This window comes from Danio aesculapii, chromosome 18 (genome assembly GCF_903798145.1).
Source record: "Danio aesculapii chromosome 18, fDanAes4.1, whole genome shotgun sequence".
In the NCBI taxonomy this organism is placed as follows: domain Eukaryota; kingdom Metazoa; phylum Chordata; class Actinopteri; order Cypriniformes; family Danionidae; genus Danio; species Danio aesculapii.
In genome coordinates, this window is record NC_079452.1 from 16,376,160 (window position 1) to 16,402,174 (window position 26,015).

A 26,015-nucleotide genomic window follows, 5' to 3' on the forward strand; every position below is an offset into this window, starting at 1 on the left:
TAAACTTTCACATCCCGCAGACATACACATGCACGCGCGCGGGGGTGCGCACATCCGCTGTGATGCGCAGCGCGGACACGTGTAAAAAGCTTCAGCTTGTGTACAGAAGGATCCGCAAAGGCGAGTCTCTGGACAGGTAGTTCTCTAAAGGCTGTCCTGATTTTTTGAAGGCCTTTAGCGGTTTTATTGTTTCTCTTTGGAGACTGTCTGGTACTGATAACCTACTGACATTAAGATCAAGCCACTAAACGTGTGTTTGATAAAGAAGTTTGTCCTTTGTTGCTTTGTTTTATCAGTGGTAACGCTTTGAATTAACGTTATATAACAAAGCACTCGGATCTTCATTTTCTCTGTTCACCTGGGTGAGTGGATTTTTGAGCTTTTATAACCAATGTCTAATTTCTGTACGTTACTTTTATCTATGTTATTTTAATCACATTTGATGTAAGGTTACATTAGTGGATTGATAAACCTCGTCTTTCCCGTTATCTCGCCATTCCCGTTTGAATGTCGAGATAACGTGATATAACATTACTAGTTATTTTGTTGTTGTTTAAATTTAGATAGTACATTACATCGTTGTAGACAAAAGTGTAATATTAGCCTGAATGCTAAAGCCGAACTGTGTCACATATGGAACAAAAGCAACAGGTGATTGAAGAGTTCAGCTTAACGTTAAACTTCCCGCTAAAACGAACAAAAACAATGATATTAATGAAATAACATTGTAATTACATGTATGCTTCTCGCAATGTTAGTTTTTAATTAAGTTATTACATAGTAATTAGATGAACTTAGGCGTTAAAATTCACATATGTAGCTAACCTGTTAGCTTGTTAGCTTAAAGTGGCTGTCTTGGCTTTATGGCCAGAGTTTGTTGTTGTATGTTAGTGTTGTGATTGATTTTTCTGAGTCCTTAAAGTGCACTCCAATATGTCTGACTAGAATTTAAAAGAGAAACAAAGAGAAAAATCAGAACTGTTTTGACTAAAAGATGTCAAAAGTGGCAAGTGTGCACAACAAAAGCCCTGCAGCATCATCTTCAGTTGTCTTTCTCTCATCATGAGGATGTAATTGCTCAAAAACCTGTTCCTCCAGCCTTGAGTAGAATAAATCTCTTTCAGTGTAAACAATTAGGATAATTAAGCTTTATTAACCTTGAGCTTAGACTAGGCATGGGACGATAACCGTTTTTAAGGTATACCGCGGTTTGGAAAAGTCAAGGTTTTAAAACCGCCAACATTTTCTGTAAAACCGGTCCGAAGGTATGTGTAAGCTTTTTTTATTTATATATTTTTTTTGTTTTTTAGGACAAAAGTATCTCCAGCAGAAAAAAATATCCAAAGATGCCATTTTAAATAGTAAAGAAATCGAATACAGCAGAAGTAAATGATTCATTGTTATTATTTTGGCCTGTTTTGCATGTTTACTGCTCCATAATGTTAAAAATATTTCTTAAAATAAAATATATTGTATTCAAAGGGGAAAAAAGTTTTAGTTTTTTTACCCAGACACTTAAAAATATTAATAAATTTTTAAGACCAATGAGCACAATACCGTGAAACCGTGATTTTTTTTCCAAGTTTATCATACTAAATTTTATACCGGCCCATGCCTACGTTAGACTAATGAATTCCTTGTAACAACACTAACTTAAATTCCCCTAGTTTATACAGCAGAATTAAGTAATAAAACCACATTATTTATTTGACTATCATATTTGTTGCTCTATAAATGAGTTGAATTTGTGGATATTTGTTCTTTTAGGAGTCGAATGGCCTCTGTTGTCACCGTGAAGACAGAGAAGCGTCCTTCCCCTGACTCCGAGGATGGAGACACAATGGCTAAGAAGGCCAGGTATGAAAACAACAGATGTTCGTGTCTTGCTTCGCTGCCAGCACATTCCCAAGCTGAGCCAAATATTCTTCATTGCAGTCAGCTCCTGTTTTCTGACCTGTTCTTCTGACAAATGTGTTTTCAAAGACCTGTACTTTCCCTTGACGGTGCTTTCACTAGGAAGCTATGTTCATATTCTTTGAAGAATATCAGTTGATCAATATTTCTGTTAGCTTAAAGGATTGCGTGAGACAGAACTGACAATGTTGTTATTTTGAAAGGCCTGAGAAACTAGTTTTAATTCGCTTTTGACCACATTAGAATATAATAAATGGAAGGAGAAGAGAGAAGTCTGTTGTTTGATCTTATGACATTGTGATGAAACATTATGAGGCTTAAAAATAAAATTAGAATAAAATATATATGGAACAAACTTCCAGAATATAATCTACAACATGCAACAATAGCCAACGTATGTAATTTTTGCCACTAGAGGGCGTGCATTGACAACAAACAAAGGCATAGTTTGATGATGCGACGACTGCTGAGTGTGAAATCATGGGAGTTGTGGTTTAAACACCACCAGTTTTGCTAGAGGATTTAGACAGCTTTAGGTATGTCAAAGGGAGTTAGTCAATGAATTTCAGTATGTTGTTTGATCTTATGACATTTTTAAGAAACATTATAAGGCTTAAAAATAAAATTATATCAAAATATACATTAAATAAACATCCAAAATATAATCTACAACATGTGTTTTCAGAAAACGAGAATTATGAGTTTGTGCTGACTAATATTTACTTTTAAATAGACACGGTTTGTAATTTTTGCCACTAGGGGGAGTGTGTTCACAACAAACAAAGGCATAGTTTAATGATGCGGCAACTGCTGAGTGTGGAATCATGGGAGTTGTGGTTTAAACCTCAATAGTTTTGCTAGAGGATTTAGACTGCTTAAGGTATTTGAAAGGGAGTAAGGTAATGAATTTCAGTATGTTGTCTGATTTTATGAAATTTTGATGGAACATTATGAGGCGTAAAAATGAAATAACAATAAAATATACATGGAATAAACATCCAGAATATAATCTACAACATGCATTTTCAGATAAGGAGAATTTTTTGTTTTTGCTGAATAATAGTTACTTTTAAATAGCCACAGTATGTAATTTTTGCCACTAGAGGGCGTATAGTCACAACAAACAAAGGCATTGTTTGATGATGCAGCGACTGCTGAGTGTGAAATCATGGGAGTTGTGGTTTAAACCCCACTAGTTTTGCTAGAAGATTTAGACTGCTTTAGGTATTTGAAAGGGAGTTAGGTAATGAATTTCAGTATGTTGTTTGATCTTACGACATTTTGATGAAACATTATGAGGTGGAAAAATTAAATAAGAATAAAATATACATGGAATAAACATCCAGAATGTAACATTAAACATGCATTTTCAGATAAGATAAGGATAAATTTTAGGTTGTGCTGACTAATATTTACTTTTAAATAACTAGGGGTTTTAAAGGCACAGTATGTAATTTTTGGGATAGATGATAGGGATGGACGATATCTAATAATTTGCAATATACTGGAAAAATTCTATAAAGTTCTTTAAAGTAAGATCTGTAATAATCTATAATTGGTCTGCAATTAATTATTAATACAGTATTACATGTGCGATAGTTTTGAACCTGTTTACAAAAGGAGATTTACTGACATACTTTCACTCTAAATTCACTTTATAACATCAGTTGAGTGTTTGAAATAACAAAATTTTGTGACCAGGCATGGTTTAATATCATAGAATGAGGAAGAACTCGCTATTTTATAATATACATTATGGTATTAAAGGTTAGGCCGATTTGCATTTCATTATAAGTACACTTCATGCTTATAAAATACCCAAGATGCTTTGAAGAACACAAAAAATCCATATATTGCCACAGGGGTTTGTTTATTATCTTCATTTTTGATCCATTTATCCATTTCTGTCATCTTTATCCTATTTGCTGTCCTGCAGTGTTAGCTGATCTCTTCTTTTCGTCAGTAAAGTATATGTGGAGTTTGTGCACAAGAGTGCCCTATAGCATCCAGTATGAATGAAAGAGTTGACCTTTTTTTTTGGAAAAATGTAAAAATAATATACAGGACTTTTTTTGGTCCCTGAGAGAATACATATGAAGTAGCATCATTAATATTGTAATCACAATAAATACCATAAAACATTGTGATATAATTTTACGTCCATATTGCCTATTAAAATCATTTTCATGGTGAGCTAAAAAATTCAAAACTTATTAGTATTTTTCTGCTATCTATAAAATCAAATTGAAAATCAACAGTGTTTGATTAAGTGAAGTTTATTTATAAACTAATTTTGAGAGGAGCACGTGCTTATGATTGATCACGGCTGGTCCCGCATTAGCAAACGCATGATTCACCAATCAGATGATGAATTATACTAACTAACTAACTAACTAATTATGAACTAACTAACTATAAATAACCAAAGTTTCTTACTTCAGTTATCTTCGTCTTGAAGAATCCCTCCTTCCACCCCTACTCCTCCTCATTTCCCTCAGTGATTAGCACTGTTGCCTCACAGCAAAAACGCCACTAGTTCAAGTCTTTAACAGGCCAGTCAATGTTTCTGTGTGGAATTTACATGTTCTCCCTGTGCTAGCATGGGTTTTCCGCGGGTTCTCCGGTTTCCTCCCACAGTTCAAAGACATGCACCATAGGTGAATTGACCAACCCAAATTGGCACTATAGTTGAGCTCTTATCCAGCAGTATATCTCTACATAGAAATCCCTAATTTGTCATTAGCCTAAATAAAGGGAGGAGTTCTCGAGACCTACCTAGCTCAAACTCCCCTCTCGCCCTGCAAACGAGAGGGAGCACCGGGGTTGAGGATATTATGAGCTCAGTGCTTTCTGCTGGGACAGCATGACAAACACGCTTTATAATCAATCATCAGCTAAGTGTGAACTCTTGACATTAGCATGGCCACGGAAGACATGGTCCACGTCACTAGTTAAAATAGCTTATTTCTCTGCATTTGAACTCACTTAGAAACATTGTAAGTACTTAAGTCAGCAAAACATATCTAACTCTGTTCTAGTGGTTTATGGATATTTTACTAAAAAACAATCTTTTGCCTTTAAGTGTACAGTTGAAATCAAAATTATTTGCCGTCCTGTGAATTTGTTTTCTTTTTAAAATATTTCCCAAATGATGTTTAACAGAGCAAGGAATTTTTCACAGTATTTCCTATAATATTTTTTCTTCTAGAGAAAGTCTTATTTGTTTTATTTTGGCTAGAATAAAAGCAGTTTTTAATTTTTCAAAACCATTTTAATGTCAATATTTTTAGCCCCCTTAAGCAATATTTGTTTTCGATCCTCTACAGAACAAACCATCGTTATACAATGACTTGCCTAATTACCTTAACCTGCCTAATTAACCTAATTAAACTTTTAAATGTCACTTTAAGCTGAATACTAGCATCTTTAAAAATATCTAGTCAAATATTATTTACTGTCATCATGGCAAAGATAAAAGAAATGAGTTATTAGAAATGAGTTATTTAAACTATTATGATTAGAAATGTGTTGAAGAAATCTTCTTTCCATTAAACAGAAATTTACAGGGGGCTCATATTCCGGAAGGCTAATAATTCTGACTTCAACTGTATTTAATGTCTTTAAATGTATTAAATATCTTTTGCCTTTAAATGTATTTGATTGTCCAAAAAAAAAACGACACCTGGTTTCAGATCCTATTTTTGAAGTCAGTTTAAATCATGGTTTTGCACAGAGCTCTGTAGCGTACTTCCATCCATATGCATGCTTCCTCTGACCTGATTACATTTCCTCCCACTCTGCCGTCCATAGGAAGTTGTTGCCCAGCCTGAAGACCAAGCGAGCTCCTGAGCTGGTTTTGGTGATTGGTACAGGTGTGAGTTCAGCCGTAGCTCCTCAGGTGCCGGCGCTGCGCTCATGGAAAGGTCTGATCCAGGCGCTGCTAGATGCTGCCAATGATTTTGATCTGCTTGAGGAGGAAGAGAGCCGGCGTTTCCAGAAAAGTCTGCAAGAGGACAAGAACCTGGTGCACGTTGCTCATGACCTTATTCAGAAACTTTCACCAGTAAGATTTGTTTTTTCTTTTCTTACTAGAAATATATACTCTTTTATTATGGTTTGAAAAGTTGATGGTACATTAGTATGCTCCCATTTGGTAGAAGTAACTTGTTGCATTCAAAGCGAATATTAAGGATCTACACCTGTAGATCGGTTGTTTTGTTCCCAAACAGGGATTAAATTGATACACTGTTGTGTTTTGTTCTTGGTGCGGCTTTTGTTCTTGCACTTTCACACGGCAAAGTTTCTAAACAGGCCAAAATAGTTAAAACATATCACGTGCGAGTAAACTCTCCTCACATTGGTCAGAGTTGCAGGGTTTATTTTTCAGAGTCCTGCTCAGCCGTCATGCGTCCTTATTTTAATTTAATGACGATGAGCAGTAAGACATTACAAGTGAAAAGGTGCACTTAACTTTTGAATGGTGACATCAATATAAATCAGAGGTAAGACTTTCTCATGCATACCTGTTGGCTAGAATTATGCATTATGTAAAGCTATTATAGAGAGATATAACAGATAAATCAAGACTGCAGTTGGGTCAATTTTCCTAACAGCTATCAGTAATATTTCAGCATGCTTTCACTTTCGTATTCGTCTTGACACGCACATTTATCGCTAGGAATTATGACATCCTACCCTGCTCATGATTCTCTTTTCATATAGCCAGTTTGTTTTAATCAAGCCGAGACCACCTCATTTAGGCGGTTTTGGACCGATAGCTTTAGCACGGATCAGAGCGCGATTGCTGATTTCACATATGCCAAACAAGCCGAGATAACAGGGCAAATGCGGCAGGTTCCAAAACAAACATCTAGGTGTGAAGGCACCCTCAGATTCACTTTTGATTTTTTAGCCTCTTAGTTAAACTTCAATTTAGTACTGCTTTAATTTGGATTTATAATGCAAGATTTGGAAAATCTGCATTAAATAACAGGCAGAATAACATATAATGAATACAAAATATAATCCAGGGATCCTTAAGTCTGGACTTTTGGCACCCACCATATCCAGGGTTCCCATGCTTGAAAGTACTTGACTTTGAGTCATATGGATTCCTTGGAATGGTCCTTGAAAGTGCATAAAATAAGTTTTAAAATAGTTTTTGATTATCTGTTATTTCAATAATTGTCATGGTGCTGTCAAAAACAGAAAGAAAAAAAGACTAGAATTCTTAAATTCAAAAATTAAATTATAATCTAAAAGAACTATGACAAATAATGCACATTTTATAAATATTTCAGAAACCGCATTTGAATGTTGCCAGTTTAGCATTTTTATTGAAGTTCTATAAACATGACTGTTTAAAATAGTCAATTTAAAAAAATGCACATTTAAAATCATCACTTTGACATTTTAATGTAAATATTTAGTTTATGTGAAAGTACAGTTGACTGAATTTCATGGCATACATATGCTGGGGGTGTGAATTACAATGGTGCTTTAAAATGTCCCTGAAAGTCCTTGAATCGACTGTTTACAAAAGAGTGGGAGTCCTGTATGCGGCTACTGAATTCTTGTAAAAATCATCGATCACGATCGGTAAAGCTTCTTATAATTAACACAAGCCTTCTATTGAAGGCCACTGTCAAATTTTCAATTAAACAGTTTTTAATTTGTGACTGAAACAAAAACAAGTGGAAACTCCAGGAAAGTCCAGTGCAAGTAATGCAAAATCCCCTGCTATAATCACTAAATCAGTCATTTTAGCTCTTGTTTATGAAGACAAAATTGTGAGCACATAGTAATAAGTCTGTAATTGCAAATAGATTAGTCAGCAGATTTTATGGGTCAATCTGCAGCTTGGTAGTGACATTATAAAACAACATTCATTCATTTTCCTTAGGATAAGTCCCTTATTTATCAGGGGTCACCACAGCGGAATGAACCGCCAACTATTCCAGCATATGTTTAATGCAGCGGATACCCTTCCAGCTGCAACCCATTACTGAGAAACAACCACACACTCTCACATTTACACACACTCTCATACACTACAGCCATTTTAACTTATTAAATTGACCTAAACTGCATGTCTTTGGATGGTGGGGGAAACCGGAACACCTGGAGGAAACACAGGGAGAACATGCAAACTCCACAAAAAACATGTGACATTAAATAAATTTTACACACGGCAATTTTGCTTAAAATTTCACATTTTTAGAGGTAGAGTCTGTGAAAATGTTGGCCGAGCATGGATGAATCAGAAAAAAAACATCCTAATCATTGAGCCCTGATAAAAACAACTTGTCTGTCATTGGTCTGTACTGTTCTCTTCACCCAGAATGAGGCACAGAGTCATGTACCACTTGTGTTGTTGTTTATGTCGCCCCGTCAAAACAGCGCACTGAGGTTTATCCCTGTTTTTCATTGTCAATCCCTCGTATCATCTGCATCCAAACCCCAGCAGTTTTGCTAGAGGATTTAGACGGCTTTAGGCATGTGAAAGGGAGTTAGGTAATGAATTTCAGCGTCAATGCTGGCGTTTCATTGCCTTGAATAGTCATAGCTGAACAATCTGCATCAACAAAACAGCTCTCTTAGGAAAACATCAGCCTCCATTCCTGTGAATTTCCAAGCACGGTTAGTTTGTTATTGTTAGTTGTCTGGTGGAAAGGTTTCAAGTCTCCACAGGTCTTTTTTTTAATGTGTTAACTTACTTGGGTGAGTTTTGAGTCTCATGTGAGTGATAAAATGACCCGTTTGAAAAATATGAGGCTAATCTGAATGTGCATGCAAGATTCCCACCTCCAAAAACAACGTGCAAGACGCTAGTTCATACAGCTTACACGTGAAGTGGTTTTAACAACACATTCTTTTCAATGTTCACTGGAAGGTGGAGGATTCTGGAGAAAATAAATGTACATGTTTCCACCTTTGACATGTTTGGACATGAATGTGTAAGTCATGGTTGAGACTTTCGACTGCTTTTTTGATACAAACTATTGAGTTAGCTGAATGCTGATAAGCACGAGCGAGTGACTTTACCCAAATCAGGGCTTCAGAGAATAAAAGAAATCAATAGACTTAAGTCAGGGTAGACAGCATATTGAATTTATGCAGAGGAAAATAAGCCTGTGAGGGATACATTTGCAGTAATGCTGTATATAAAGGTTTCTAGAGCACATGGGGTTTTCAAAGCAGATGAATAGAGATTTTGTCTGCTGTGTGTTTGCGTCAACTGAAAAATCCATCGAACACACTGTACTCTGTTTTAATGCCTCAAAAATAAAATATAGTTCTACCCTTAATGTCAAAAACAGTATAAGACAGCAAAATAAGCGCTGAATAAGTAAGAATGATGAATGGCATGGTGGCTCAATGGTTAGCACTGTCGCCTCACAGTAAGAAGGTCGCTGGTTCAAGTCCCGGCTGGGCCAGTTGGCATTTCTGTGGGGAGTTTGCATGTTTTCCCTATGTTGGCGTGGGTTTCCTCAGGGTAATTTATTGTTGCCAGTAAGGATCGCATCAAAAATATCATGTCTGTATAAAATAGGTTTTAGGTGTAGCCTGGAGCCCTTGTACAGTACTCAACATTTGAGTTGGATCAAAAAAGGTTTGTCCTAAGACAAGAATGGGTTTTGTTCAATAGTTTAGGACAAATGTGATTAACGGTTTGCATCCACTTTAAATGATGACTACTGAATATGTCAACACAGACTCTTTGTGAATACGTACCCCCGTCTTCATTTCTGGAGAGCACAAATTATGTAGCCAGAGGTAGGCTTGGGCGGTAATATGGTATACCGCGGGATCTAAAAATAGCAACGGTGTCAGTTTCAATACCGTTATTCCGTCATAAAAACAATGCACTTATATAGGAGACAAGTATTAAATAATAAATATTATTTATTTAATGCCTACAAATGCGTATGCGTGACTGTCATCACGGGACAGTGCGGAGGAGTGAGAGAGTGAGAGAGGCGAGTCGCGCACCAAGTGACCTGCTGTTTGGTAGTATTTTGGGTTTCGACCAAATGAGAAGGGAGACGTGGTAAATACAAACTTGAGGTCTGCATTCCCACTGCTGTACTGCGGGAGCCATGGGACCCGATCAGATTTCTTGCGGTGCGGGAAAAAATTTCCGAATAAATCGCGGGAACGGTCAGTAACTGGTGTAATTTGAAAGGGAGCGGGCGCGCGGTATAACAATGTCGCTTCCAAGCACACTCGTATCCGCGTGGATGCTGTTTGTGTGTGTGTGTGTGTGAATGAGAGAGAGCATGATTCATTTGTGTCGCTTGGTGCTCTCTCTCTATGTGTGTATCTGTGATTGAGAGAGAGAGAGAGAGCGAGAGAGAGAGCGAGCGCGCGCTTGGTGCTGTGCGTCGCTTGGTGCTGTCTCTCTTTGTGTGTGTCAGTGAGAAAAAGCATCCCGCACTGATCTCTAATACGAACAAGACAAACAGGTGACCGCGAACCTAAGGTTGCATATACGGTATTCAGTTTCTGAGTGGTTTAGGTACAAGCCAACAGTTTGGTGACGCTGTCTGATATCGTCCGGATACCGGGGTAAAATAGGGAGGAGGTTTGACGGTATCAAAATTTGGATACCGCCCAAGCCTAGCTAGAGATACGTATAGCTGCAGTTCGTCTTTACAGCAAACCTTTTTGCGCTACCACCGCTAACCTCCGTGTGGACGACTTTTCTGCTCTTACCAGTTTACCTAGTGGCTCACCACGTATGTCAACAGACTTGGGAGGCGGAATTTGGCTGGTCAATCAATCAATAGCGACCTCTGATGGATTTAGGCGAGAAGTGCAGGCGCGAATGGCACTCGTGAGAGAAATTTGAGATCAAAAAAAACGTACACAGTGGCCTGGATTTGCAAAAACAAAAATAGCAAAAAACTTACCTCCTGCCACGTCTTTTGTACTTTCCATAAATGTAGTCGGGGTACGTATCCATAATAAGCCTGGGTTGGAATATGTGCTTTGAGTGGTTTACTAACGCTATTTACATCTCTATTTAGCGCAGACCACATGTTATAAGATGATGTTATGTGTCAACAGCTACATTAACATGATTTCAGTAATCTGGCCATATGTGGTTATCCAAGATGAGTTTCATTTTCCACCTGGTATTTATAGGCATTCAGATGAATTTCATGAGCACTTGTATTCATGTTTAGTCAACATCCTTTCCTCTTGTTTTGTTTTGCACTACCAGTGCATTCAAGTCTTGTCGGATAAGTTGTCTATATGAGTTACACACACATGAATGCAAAGTTGTTATTACAATTTTCTTCAAGCTCCTCTGAGTTTCAGAGTTGTGTCAGAATTGATGGATGCAATGTCAACTCTTGAGGGTCATTGACAAGTCCTGTAGAACTGCATGTCTGACTGAGGGAGATTGCAAAGAGATTGCAAAAGTAAAACATAAATCATAGTAAGCAGTGTCTACATATAACACTTAATAGTTTTTTATGTTATGTGTCTTACAAGTGAGCTTGAAATTAAGTGAATGAAAATGAGGTGGATGACAAACTTGATTTCGTAAGTTCTGGCTCAACAATGTGAGTTGGTTTTAATCGGGTTTTGTCATCATGGTAACTTGCGCTACATGGCTAGCATGCTCTGCAGCAGGTTTTATTTTGGGTTAGAGATTGTGAACCCAAGCTGGACCAATCAGCAAAAAGTAAGGTGACATTTATTTTATCTTTTGAGCATGTCAACCTACATTATTTGCTGTAAGTGGCGTTCCCAAAATTTTGCTGTGTTTATTTCTGCCTTGTAGGTGTCTTTACATTTATTATGATTTTAGTGAAGATATCTCTTAATCATCAGCACAGTAAATTAACTCTCTAATGAAGAATGCTACACATGGTCTCTCCAGCTACATTCCATCCAAGAATGTTTAAATCAAGCATTATGAAACAATTTAACCAGGTTGGAGCTGTTAGGACCAGGACACCCCAAGCCAACGGTCAGTGCTGGTCCATCTAGTTCATCCAATGTTCTCCAGCCTCCGGCGCCTAGACTACAGCTCTGCACAAGAAGTTTGGCCAGAGGAGAAATGATCGTGCTAAATTGAGCCTGGTTTCTCTTGAGTTTTTTTTTCCTTTACTTTCGTCAATTGGTGAAGTTTGTTCCTTGCCGCTGTCGCCACTGGCTTGCTTGGTTTGGGACTTGTGGAGCTGCTCATCAATGGATTTGCTCTTCAGTGTTTGGACTTTCAGCAGTGAAAATTGAACCACACTGAACTGAACTAAACTGAACTTCAACTCTGAAAACTGGACTGACAGTTTCAATTTACTAGAACTTCTATGTTAAGCTGCTTTGACACAATCTACATTGTAAAAGCGCTATAGAAATGAAGATGAATTCAATCTAGTTGGTTTGGTTTGTTCCACACGCTGCCTCTCTTTGGGTTAACATCAGAGCTCATTGGCCCAATTTAGCATGTTGAATTGGCTGAAGAGAGTAGTCTGATTGGTTATTCAGCAACGAATCATAGAGCGACGTGACGTAGTGAAGTGTAGCAAGTAAACAATTCAACCCAAGAAGGTTCACAAAGTAGCCGGATGTAATTTCGATAAATTTCTCAAATATTTGCACACAATATGGATTATTAGATTATTAGACATGTTTGCAGGAGCGAATCCCTTCGTAACTGTAAACTGTAAAATTGCAGTGATAATGGTACTAAATGCTGCTTTGTTTATGCTTGGTATGCGCATGTTGGAAGTTCTGGTTTCCCATTGTGAACGAGAAAACAGATAAGCTCTCCGTTGGTGCGGAAAGACACGTCCTCTCATGCAGGTGGAGAACGCACCCTCTCATTTCAGTCGACTTTCGTCTGTATGGTGTGTTCATGGGAACAGAACCAGAAGTGAGGCAACCGCTCACTTGGGTTTTGTTGACTCTAGTTTTTTTGGTGTCTGATTGGTTTGACCCATTCTTTAGGTTGTCAACCCAAAAATTGCGCATTGATTTGTGCAACAGGCCAACATTTTAGACTCAATTTACACTTGTATCTACATGTTTCTAATTGATATCAAGTGTAAATGAGGCCTAAGATTTGAAGAATTAGTTCACATCAGGTGCGGAGATGATAATTGGCTTCCTGAGAAAGTGGATTCTGCAGGCTATTCATAGGAGCTCTCTTTCCCTCTCTCTCTTCATTTTTCCATGTGCCTCTGCCAGGCTCAGAGAACGACTTCAGCTCAGTGTAATGAGATTGAGGTTGACCAGGGCAAGGGCACTGCTGTTAGACCTGCTATATTCTCAAGACTCTCTTCAAAATCTGTCTTGTACGTTCTAGTGTCTGAAATCAAATTGTGCTCTGAGTGTCTACTGCACTTGATTTACTACATATATATGCTAAATGTTTTCCCTGAAGTACTTAAATTTCTTATGAGATCACTATTACGAGGGTTGAAGTTGGCTTGGCCGATTGCCACCATCACAGGAAATCAGTTCCTCCAGGATTTTGTTACTCAGTAGAGAAGCCATAGATGCATTGTGTCTTGTTATTGCTGATTACATTTTGTTAGTTTGTGGTAAGCAAAACTATTCTGATTGATAAAAAAGAAATAATAATAAAAAATTAAAACTAAAACTAAGTTTAGGCTTTTCTGGTGATGGCAACTTAAAGACGCTTGCAAAAAAACAGAAATGTGCGCATGTCTAGAAAATCTCGAAGGCAGGTGCTCGATCAAAAACAAACATTTGTAGCAAAAGATCAAAAGAAAATCAGCACGCTGCCACTTTAGCTCTCAAAAAGTCTTTAATATCACAACGTTTCGACCGACATGGTCTTCTTCAAGGTTGTGATATTAAAGACTTTTTGAGAGCTAAAGTGGCAGTGTGCTGATTTTCTTTTGATCTTTTGCAACTTAAAGACGCTTCTCATATGGAGAATGAAGTCACATGAAGTGCTCAGGTGTGATTTTATATATCTTTTCCCACAGGCTTCAACAGAGTGTAAACATCTTGATGGTTTTGTGGGTCTCATCTATCAAATCTGATCTTTATTTTGTTTTTTCTATTGGATTCGAGTCAGGTGATTGGCTGGGCCATTCTATAGCTTGGTTTTCTTTCTCTAAAAGTATTTGAGAGTACCTTGGCTGTGTTTTGGATCATTGTCTTGCTGAAATGTCCACCCTGGTTTCATCTTCATCATCCTGCTAATGTAAACTGAAGCAGCTAATATTCATTTTAAATGATGAGGGACAGAGGGTTGCTGAAGAACTACTGAGAGATTTCAGCTGCTGTCTGGGGTTTCACTGTTTTTCTACACCTCCCTTTCTTCATGTGTTCAGTACTTTTTTCTTGTCATTTCATTTTATTCCACTTAACTTCATATGTAAACTAGATTTGTTTTCTTTGCATATATGGATTTCTCTGGTTGTTACCAACATCTGGTAAAAAATTTAAGTCAACAGCACCTTTAGAAATATGTTTTCTGAAAAAATGGTGACGTGTTCAATACTTATTTCCCCCACTGTATGATTGTCTTTTTTTTACAGCTAAACAACATATGAAATCAGTAATTTAAGCTCATAAAAATGAGAAAAATGTCAAACTCAAGCTAATATTAATCTCCCAACTATTTTAAAGTAAATAAATGAAGTACCTAATTTGGTTTGATCTGCATTGGTTTCCTAATGTAATATTGCCTTAAATTCACAGAAGAGTCATTCAAATTCTTCTGAAGTTGATTTGTTTATCAAGACATCTCAGATTTCTTAGTTTTTTTTCCCATCTGTAGCGGACGGGAAATGTACGCTCCACCTTTTTTAAAGACTGCCTGTACGAGGTGTTTGATGACCTGGAGTGTAAGATGGAGAACGCTGGGAAGCATCTCCTCCGCTCAGTGCTGCAGCTGATGGAGAGCGGTGCACTGGTGCTCACCACCAACTTTGACAACCTGTTAGAGATCTACGCTGCCCACCAAGGGACCAAGCTGGAGTCTCTGGATCTCACAGACGAGAAGAAGGTACCAGCTTTTGTTCTAAAATGAATTTGATTAGGTTAATAAGCGTTGCGGTTAGGGCTGTGACGGTAACAGATTTTTTGTTACCGCAGTTATAAAGCAAGAAATTAAGCGGTATGTCAGTTAACCGCGTATGTATATTGATTGTCGGTAACCCTTTCAATCGATAGACCTTACCAATGACCTGATTAAGCATGGACATTTAAATTATATGTTATGCTTTGCATTGTGACGCGTCCACGCATTCACACATTAAAGTAATAATCAAGTGTGTGCAGTTATGTTACCTTATTGAGTCATTCTCTTAATATTGGGGATGCAAAAAACCCTGTTATGGTGCAGCCGTTAATATGCGGGTTAGGTAGGTAACCAAAAAGCAGGCTACATGATGTTTAATTATGGGTGGGTCGTGGGTGGATAAGATCAACCATTGGTTATACAATGTCTTAAATATTTTGTCTTAAATTTTAAAATGTTCAAACGATTTGATTTAACGAAAGCGAAACTTACCAGATCAATGGATGCTGTTGTCATACACAGTGAAAACAGTTTATTAGGCGACTCATATTTTTGATCATACAGTTACAGAAATACATTATTCGAAACCAAATGTTTAACTTTTATTTTTAGGAACCGAGCACCGAAACGGTTGGCCCTATTGGAATTGCTCTGTTTATTCTTCTTCTTTGCGAGTTTGAGGGTCTAAACCAGAAGTGGCGAAAATTTATGTTTGTTATAGGTTTCGGAAGTGGGTGTGGCAAAATGGCTCAACAGCGCCACCTATGCACATTTTTGACGGACTGGCCCCCGAGCTACATTCCACGCACACATACGAAAATTGATGCACACATCAAACATGCCAAAATCTACAAAAAGTCTCTTAGCGCGAGATCCCAAACCCAACAGGAAGTCAGATATTTTTAACTTCCTCTGTTGAAAAAGTGCCTTTATTGGCATTTCCATTTTTGCCATTTCCATTTCTCAAGTCGTAATCTTTAAAATAATGACTTGTATCAAAAATGTTGACAGAGGTTTGTGATATAGGAATTACAGTGGTGCATTTAAAATGCTTATTTTCTGTGGAGCAATTGATTTGAGTTAGTAGGCCTGCTGTATTTGACGGAGGAAAAAATACATTTATTATGAAACAAAAACAACTATGTCGGTTATTAAAAAAGATTCAGTCAGTGTTTTCGTTGTGTAATCTAAATTTGTAATTTAAATAAAATTAAATTAAGGCAATACTTTTATATTTTATTTAGTTTGTTCTGTTTTTCTATAAAATCCTGAAAGTTTCACAATCATAAATAAATAATAAACTCAAAATAGGTGGTGATGACGGTAATAACCATAATCGTCACACCCCTAATTATGGTTTATTCTGTAGTTGAACTTGTCGCAAAATTAAAAAATAAATGCTCAACATCAAACTGTTGTTGCGTAAAACGCCAGAAAAAACTAGCACTGAGTGGTGACGTAATAATCGATCTATGTGCTATAACATGTAAAACAGGAACATGAAAGGAACATTCAAAAAAGCAACTCATGTAAAATCCGTGATCACATTATTGTCTTATTCAGATTAAGGCAAATACTTAAGACTACTGATGTCTATGCAAACGTAGTCAGTGTCTGCTCCAAAACAAAGCTGTGAAAAGATGTTCCTCAGATGATCAGGGCACTGGGTTCATCTCTTGTTTGCCTTCAGCCATAAATTTTCCTCAGCACAAAGCACTGGAAGCTTCAGCTATTAGCCATAAAATCAGCCTTATGGTCCCGGCCAAGCGTCATGTAGTGCATTAGCGCATGTAAACCCCACAGCAGCTCACCTGAAGGGCCCTCGGAAGCACAAGTGACTGCATGTTCAGTTCCCTGCGTCTTTATTCATCAGGCCGTGTGTGCTTTTTCCATAGCGTGGCCTTTAGGCAGGGTGTTTATGCACCTTTTCCATCAAATGCCTCTTGATTAGAAGCCGCAGTCATTAAAGGCAGCCGGACGCTCCTGGTGGAGACCGGATTGGGAGCAGTGGAGTATAAAATAGCTGTCTGTGTGTGTGTGTGTGTGTGTGTGTAGGTTCTGGAATGGGCTCAGGAGAAGAGACGACTGAGTGTACTCCATATTCACGGCGTCTACACCAACCCTAGTGGTATCGTACTGCATCCTGCTGGCTACCAGAATGTTTTGAGGAACACAGAAGTCATGGTGAGTTGATGGAGAACGTAAAGTCACACCTCTGGAGGTTTGATTATTCACTGAAGTGGAGGACTAGTGCTGCATAATATTGAAAAATTGCATTATTATTTTTTGACGCAATGACGCAAGTAACTTGATTTGCAAAGAATTCATAGCTGATTGGGATGGTTTGAAATAGGGCTGCACGATATTGGAAGAAACTGACATTGCGATGCTTTGTTTTTCTGTGATATAAACTGTTGAATTCATATTTATTCACCCTCGTTTTTTTCCTCAACTATTTTCAAGATGAGTTTAACAGAGCAAGGTATTTTTTTACAGTATTTTCAATCCTATTTTTTTTCCTTTTTTCAATCGTATTTTTTTTATTTCGGCTAGAATGAATGCAGTTTTTAATTTTTTTTAAAACCATTTTAAGGTCAATAATATTAGCTCCCTTAAGCAATTTTTGTTTTTGATTGTTTACAGAACAAACCACTGTTACACAATGACTTGCCAAATTAACCTAGAAAAGCCTTTAAGTTGCACTTAAAGTTGAATACTAGTGTCTTGAAAACTATCTAGTCAAATATTACATTTACATTTAGTCATTTAGCAGAACATACAGCTCAACTCATTGTTCAAGCTCTTGTCCTCTCCAAACTGGACTATTGCAACTCTCTGCTAGCCGGGCTACCAGCTAGTTCTATCAAACCTCTTCAGCTGCTTCAGAACGCAGCAGCACGAGTGGTCTTTGATGAACCCAAAAGAGCACATGTCACTCCGCTACTCACCCGTTTGCACTGGCTGCCAGTTGCTGCTCGCATCAAATTCAAAGCTCTGATGTTTGCTTACAAAGTGACCTCTAGCTGTGCTCCTTCGTATCTGCTCTCACTTCTGCAGATATATGTGCCCTCCAGAAACTTGCGTTCTGTGAATGAACGTCGCCTCGTTGTTCCATCCCAAAGAGGGAAGAAATCACTTTCCCGAACTCTCACATTCAGTCTGCCCAGTTGGTGGAATGAACTCCCTAACTACATCAGAACAGCAGAGTCACTTGCTGTCTTCAAGAAACGACTAAAAACGCAACTGTTTAGTCTCCACTTTTCCTCCTAATCTGCAATTGCCTCTCTGGCTATACCACTAACTGAGCCCTCTTTCTCTCTCTCTCTCTCTCTCTCTCTCTCTCTCTCTCTCTCTCTCTCTCTCTCTCTCTCTCTCTCTCTCTCTCTAAAAAAAAAAAAAAAAAAAAAAAATTTTTTTTTTTCTACTAATGTTTTGCTTAGACTTTACACACCTGAAACTTGTCTATAGCGCTTGTTCACTGCTGCTCTTATAGTTGAGTAAATTGCTTCCTTGTCCTCATTTGTAAGTCGCTTTGGATAAAAGCGTCTGCTAAATGACTAAATGTAAATGTAAATGTAAATATTATGTACTGTCATCATGGCAAAGATTAGAAATCAGTCATTGGAAATGAGTTATTAAAACTCATGTTTAGAAATGTGTTTCTGCTTTACGATAAACAGAAATTGGTGGAAAATATACAGAGGGGCTAATAATCCAGGAGGGCTAATAAATCTGACTTCAACTGTATTTTGCAACATAAATAATTTCACCAGTTGATTGGAATTGCTCAATTTGGAAAGAATTCATAATTTTATATTAATTGAGATGATTTTGTAGGACAGATAACCTGCATAAATGACTCCGGAGAGTCTAACTGTATTCAGGTACAGAAATTAATTAATCACAGTGTTTCCTCTAGGATTTCTTCCAGCTGTGGCGGCAGGCCTTTTTTTTTTTTACACAGATCTACCAACTACCCATGCCGTCACTTCAATAACAAATGTCGTGAGCGCAGTATTATAAGTTAAGATGGCATTCATGTAATACACAATAATCCGCTATATAAATACAAATTACATTACATTAATACAAGCATGTGAATCTCTGTGCTCAAGCGCCGATTTCCTCTGTTCGTGCACAAAACTTCTTGCACGCACCTTCAGATATACGCTGCTCAAGTGCAGATCTTCCTATGCACTCTTAAATATACACTGCTGAAGTGCGATTTAGCGTGTTTATGTTGTGAGTATGTCTTTAACATTTATTAGATTTGCTAGGAATATTTATGAATGTCTCCAATAGACCTACAGAGTGGTATTAATGCGTCCTGAAGTAAGTGAAACGGCTATAAACTCCAGCAAGATAAAGTCATTAACGCTATATGGAGAGCCATAGACCTTTATCAATAAAATCTAATTATGGAAACTGTTCATCATAACTGAAAGCTACGTCGTGTTTGCTGGACTCACACATCACGCACCTGCCAGTCAGTCAGTCAGCACGTAGCCTTTTAAGGGTTAAACAAATAGCGCACAGCACCACTACGGTTACAGAAAGGTTTGCGCTGTTATAATTCACTTACCTTTTATTACATTTTGGTGCGATTATAACCCGCTATTAAAAAAACGACAGAATGTTTTAAACGAGAAGCTGTAATGTAGCCGTTGCGGGATGAATTTTGGTGTGGCGCCCCGCCACGGAGGAATGAACGTAGTGGAAACCCTGAATCAAATGTAAATAAGTAATACTTTATAGACTTCGTTTTATTTAAAAAACCAACAATAATCTTTGATAATACTTCAAATGTTATACATTTTTATACACAAAAAATGCTTTAAATACACATGAAATCTCACAGTCATAGGCCAACAAGCAAATAAAAATTTTCACTATTAAGGTTAAAGGTGCTGTATGTAAGTTTTTGACTCTTGTAAAGCATAAAAATACCATAATATGTTTGCAGATATATAAGAAACATGTGAACATTAAAACAATGCTGAAGTCAGATATTCTGTTTCGAAAATGGGCGTTTTGTGCCAGAACTTCTGTCTTTGTTTTGGTTCTTTTAACCCGCCCAATGCCAGTTTAGCCAATTATATTTCAGCACCACAGGTTGCCTTAATTTCGACCGAAATGCGACCTCTAGTGGACAGTTGCAGACTCTGAAATGAGACACAGATTCAGAGTTCCACATGAGGTTGTTATTAATTAGCAAATAATATAAATATTATGAGCGTAAACATTAGGTGAGCAAGTTACATTGTAACTGTGTGTCCTAACAACACACTACGTAATGAGATATGCAGTGATAAGCAATTTGGCTGTGGCACCAGAAAAAAAACGACAGAAATTTAAATACAGCCATTCAGAAGCACAGAATAGTGCACTCACTGCACTTCAGCGAAATGGTAAGGTTTACAATCTAATTAATACATATTAAACCTCTTTAACATTATTAAATGTAGATGCTGAATCACTGATATCACAGCTCTGAAGTTCAATTTCAAACGGTTTATATTATTTTCAAGATCTGAGATGAACCATCTGCTGCTGCTTTCAGTAGTATGGCAATAAATGTGATGTAAAATGGCATTCAAACTCACATTATTAGCATTTAACACTGAATAAAGTGCATGAGGTATACCTGAGGTGATCAGTTTCTCCTGTTGTTCACCTTTGAAAAATAGCTGTTTCTAAAATATAAATTTCAGGTGTTGTTAAGAACTTCTTTTAATATGGAAAATATTCCTTCTATCGCATGCAGTTGCTTTTATTTAGAATACGACTTAAATCAGCCTTTAGGCTCGATAGTCAGGCACACTCCTGTTGATGTCGTCAATCTGGCAACCTGCGCTTGCTGTGTGTTGAAACTGGAGTGCAATACCTAGTTCAACCACTAGGTGTCAAACTTACATACTACACCTTTAAATACACTTGAAATATCACAGTCATTGGCCTTAAAAACCAAACAAAAGAAAAACAAAGCATGAATAAACTGAACTTAAACTCAACTGACATTTCATATCTTGCAGTGTGACTATTGTGTTTGTGCACATTGCGATATCGATGCTGAAACAATATAACATGCAGCCCTAGTTTGTAAAGGAGTGCGTCTACATGAAACATACAAAGTTCAAAGTTGGTTTGTGGTGCATTTTTTTTTTTTTGCAGAGGGAGATCCAGAAACTCTATGAAACAAAGTCCTTTGTGTTCCTGGGCTGCGGGAGGACGGTGGACGACACCACATTCCAGGCGCTGTTTCTCGAGGCGGTCAAACACAAGTCTGACCTTGAGCACTTCATGCTGGTGCGGCGGGAGGACGTGGGCGAGTTCAAAAAGCTTCGAGATAACATGCTGGACAAGGGCATTAAGGTCATCTCGTATGGCAACGAATACGCCGACCTGCCCGAGTACTTCGAACGGCTGGCCAATGAGATTTGCAACCGGGACGTGGAGCGGGACATGGTGACTAATGGCTGGGGTAAGAGCTGCACTGATATGGAAACTTCAGAATATTTGCTGAAAAATGTGAAACTTTATTACTTTATATTGTTTGAGATGATAAACCAAAATGGCGGCCAATAAAGGCCACCAGCAGGATATGATCCATCATTAATTGTCTGAGGAATGGGGAATAGGGGTGGAATTGAAGTGGGAGTTCTTAAAATATTTACGTTTTATTGAACTTGTCATGCATTTATTATTAAACATGCCATATATTATTATTTAAAGGGATAGTTATAATATAGGGATAGTAATAAAATATAGGGATAGTTAGAATCTCATAAACAAAGAGAGAATACATTGTTATGCCTAACTTTTATTTACACTGTCTTAAAAAGTATTAAAAGTTGATAAATCAATTATGAGAAAATTAAGCCCCTTAAACGATATTAAAAAGTCTCAATTGCGTTTTACGAGCTCTTAAATTTTGTTCAAGTGTTGTCCAAAGTGTTTGACTCTAAAAAAGCATAAATATATTCATTTTCCTCACAATAATAACAACGGCGTGCTCGATCCACGCGATTGGTTCAGGCCGGGGTGCGTCCGGCCAAGCTCCTCCGTCCGGGTGATGTCACGTAATTTGCGACAAACGCAGGAAGGTGATGTGACGCTCTCCACATGTAGCGAAACCATAGAGCAAATCAGACGGCAAAATGGGAAAATGTAAGTCCCAAAAGTGCGTAATTCTGGTGGGAGAAAGACGAGTTTAAACAGAGGCTGAAGCCTGTCTCTGAAAACAACCACGTGATCTATTCTATCAAGCTTTATTTCTTCCAAGCTTATCTGAGTTCTGTTGCAGGGTTGTGCTCCATTGATTCATTTAACTACAAGTGTTTATTAAGTTAAAGGTTTGATACTGATTAGAACTTGAATTGGCGATGAAGTCCTAAAATATTCTGAGAAGTTCTTTAAAAAGTCTTAAAAAGGATTGAAATTACCTTTAGGATGCCTGCATATACCCTGATATACAGGTTCTGTTCACTAAAGCATGGGCGGGCACACGCGCACCCTCTCGGTAGTAAACAAACAGTGCATCAGCTCATGTGTGATCTCGCAGCCATGAATGCATCATTACATGAAGACAGAAATGACAGAATTATACCTTATAAATACAACATGTGGCACTTTTAACACCATTTGGAGGTGTCCATGTTGCTGAGCAGTGTATGTAAAACAATGTGAAGACTTGTGCGCACGCCTTCACGTTTCTCTCCTGACCATGAAAATATAATTGGCTGAATCGTAGAAAAGCTGAATTAAGATCGTTTGTAGAGATCGTGATGGATATATATTTTTTCGATTAATCGTGCAGCTCTAACAGACAGCAGCTGAAATCTCTCAGTAGTTCTTCAGCAACCCTCAGCCATTTCCTCAGTGTAAATTAATATATAGCGGTAATTCATTTTCTTGTTATTTGACACAGAGATGATATCATACATAAATAAATACATATAAATGTTCGTAAGTTGTTTTGTTTTTAATCAAAATATTAAAAACGTTCAAGGATTAAGATTCTGATAACCGTTAAACACATCATAACAGTTTTGTGAAAAGGGTCCATCATGCATCCCTTCTGTCTTTCATTTATGAACATGTTATAGATCTTCATTGATTCTAATACTCAATTCATTTAGGATCTCCCATCTCACCAGGAGAAGAAAGTCACAACGGCTTCACGACCCAGAAAAACCTCCTGCAAGGTTAGAACCGCTTTCCTATTGCATGCTAAAGGCACTTGAATATAGCATGACGACACTTTTAAAATACTTCCCTCCTTCAGTGCATGCTTCTAGAACAGGCATGGGCAAACTCGATCCTGGAGGGCCGGTGTCCCTGCAGAGTTTTGCTCCAACACTAATCAAACACACCTGAACACCCTAATTAGTGTCTTCAAGATCACTAGAAAGCTACAAGCAGGTGTGTTTGATTAGGGTTGGTGCAAAACTATGCAGGGACACCGGCCCTCCAGGATCGAGTTTGCCCATCCCTGTTCTAGAACAATAGAAACATAGAGGTGAATTCAGTGCAAGAGCTTCTGTTGTTGTTCACTAAACCTATCCACCTATGCTGAAATAATATTGAGATCTTCCTCTCTCTCTGTCCAGACTACCACTCGTGACACAAGTGTTAGTCTGGGACGTCCCACAGCTCCGTCGCCCCCTTCCGCTCGGGTCTGGTTCGACTAGATCTTCACGCACAACAGACTCTTTCCTCATGTTTTCTGAGCGCTGTGGCAATCGGTTGGCATCACGCGGGGAATAGCGTCAGTAAAAACACCACTGTGAACTCCTGTCTGAAACGCTTTATGTAAGTGAGTGAGGGAGATTATTATTCTTATTATTATTATTTGAAATCAGGTAAGTGAAGTGTGGACCAAGATGACGTTCAGGGCAGGCCGGTCTGATCCTAAAACAGTTTGACCGGTCAAATGTGCTAGATAAATACTGTAACGAACTGAACTGGAGAGTTTTAGCGTTTTTTCATATCATTAAATGCACCAGCGATATTTGAGTACAGAAATGATCAAGAAATGTCCAGGTCATATTTCATTCCAACATTAAAAACAGAGAAAAAGGGAAGAACGTATGAAGTAACACCCCACGTTAGCCAGAATTCACTTTATAACTGGATTTTATTGTGCGATTATTATTATTATTCTTATATTTAGAAGATTTTTTCTATTAAACTTTTCTTTAAATGTCATTTATTTATGTGAATGATTTTACAGCATCATTACTTTATGCCTCGTTTCCACTGAGCGGTATGGTTCATTTCGGTTTGGGTCACCTTTACCAGGCTTGTGTCTCCACTGCCAAATGATACCCTTTTGGTGGGTGTGGTGTACGACAGAAAATTGCAGTCGATGTCATTCTCGCTTGAAGTCAAAGTAGAGCTATACGGGTCGTTCACACATCACATACAAAACTTTATACACATAACAGGTCTGCTTGTGTATGAATGTTAATAACTAAACTTTCTATGAACAGGATGAACATTGATTGTAGCTGCAGATTAATGATAATGCTAAAGAGGCTACTGTAATGTCTGCGACTACATAAAATAAATAAATAAAACAAACATACACTTACCGGCCACTTTATTAGGTACACTCGTCCAACTGCGCGTTAACGCAAATTTTGGTTGTTGGTGCCAGACGGGCTGGTCTGACTATTTCAGAAACTGCTTAACTACTGGGGTTTTTACGCACAACCATTTCTAGGGGTTACAGAGAATGGTCTGAAAAAGAGAAAATATCCAGGCTCACCAAAATTGGACATAAGAAGATCGAAAAAACGTTGCCTCTAATGAGGTTCACTTTCTGCTCAATTCGGATGGTGGGGTCAGAATGTGGCATCAGAAGTTCACTGTACTCAAATGGCCTCCACAGTCACCAGAACTCAATCCAATAGAGCACTTTTGGGATGTGGTGGAATGGGAGATACACATCATGAATGTGCAGCCGACAAATCTGCAGCAATTGTGTGATGCTATCATGTAAATGTGGAGCAAAATCTCAGGAATATTTCCAGTACCTTGTTGAATGGATGTCACAAAGGATTAAGGCAGTTCTGAAGGCAAAAGGGGTCCAACCTGGTACTAGTAAGGTGTACCTAATAAAGTGGCCGGTGAGTGTATATGAACAAATACAGAGACCTATAGTTTCTGAATTATTACTAATTCCAAAAAAAAGATATCCAAAACACACATTTAGGCCTTATTTGGCTTCATAAACGATATGAAACATACAGTCAGTACAAACCTCTCATCTTTCTTCTTCACCAGCACAGGTAACGCTAACATCTTGTTTAAAAAGTAATCCCATAATTTCGAGTTCATAATAGTCCAAAAGGCGATGATAACGATTAAACATGGCAGTTTGTTCATGTTTTGGGTTGCTGAAAGAATCATTTGCTCCTTTGTTTTTTTTGCGCGTCACTCTCACACTGTCCGTTTCTAAAAGGATGTCAGAAGCACTTCATTCACGCACGTTATCATGAGCTCAAGTTCGTTATGTCAAACCGTACTGTACCACTCAGTTGAAATGGGCCATTAGTCTTCAGTGCTATCTGCTTGTTAAGTGTGACGTCATTCCAAGCGGCTTCCGGGTCTAAGCGCTATATCAAACTGTATGGGGAGACTCCTCAAATGATTATAATAAACGTTTACAAAGTGATGAAATACTTTCGAAAAATCACGATCGCAATATATATATATATATATCCATGCCTAATATCTGATATCCAGAAAGTGATCTTTTTTTAGAAATTGTTAAAATGTTGGTGTCTGTGATGCAGAAAGTCCAGAGATTCTTGTGTACACCATGATTTTATATGAAATTCACTTTAATATGTGATTTGACTATAAAGGTGTCATAAACAAATATTTTCTCAATTTAAATAAGAACCCGGAACCGGACCCGGAAACATGATTTAACGAGCAGATATGATTCTTTATAAATCATTGTAAAATGCATTATAAAATTGTTCTACATCACATTCCTGTAGCATTTCTTTTTCTTAGCAAGGATGGATTAAGTTCATTCAGGTGTTACAGTTATGATGACATGTATGGAATTACTGTTTAT

At 37.8% G+C, this 26,015-nt stretch overlaps 1 protein-coding gene across 3 annotated transcripts; it reads left to right on the forward strand.

Moving 5' to 3' along the window:
* fam118b (family with sequence similarity 118 member B) lies at window positions 1-24,410 on the forward strand. 3 transcript variants are annotated; one of them, XM_056478994.1, is made up of 9 exons: window positions 109-136; window positions 297-362; window positions 1,768-1,857; window positions 5,725-5,977; window positions 14,684-14,911; window positions 16,982-17,110; window positions 21,098-21,407; window positions 23,065-23,130; window positions 23,536-24,410. In XM_056478994.1, exons 3-9 carry the CDS (start codon window positions 1,775-1,777, stop codon window positions 23,547-23,549), a joined length of 1,083 nt encoding a protein of 360 aa, XP_056334969.1. In that variant the 5' UTR covers window positions 109-136; window positions 297-362; window positions 1,768-1,774; the 3' UTR covers window positions 23,550-24,410. The 3 variants fall into 3 exon arrangements, with proteins under 3 accessions (XP_056334967.1, XP_056334968.1, XP_056334969.1); XM_056478992.1 differs by lacking the exon at window positions 297-362 and having other exon boundaries at window positions 1-136; XM_056478993.1 differs by having other exon boundaries at window positions 83-362.
* The last annotated feature ends 1,605 nt before the right edge of the window (window positions 24,411-26,015 follow it).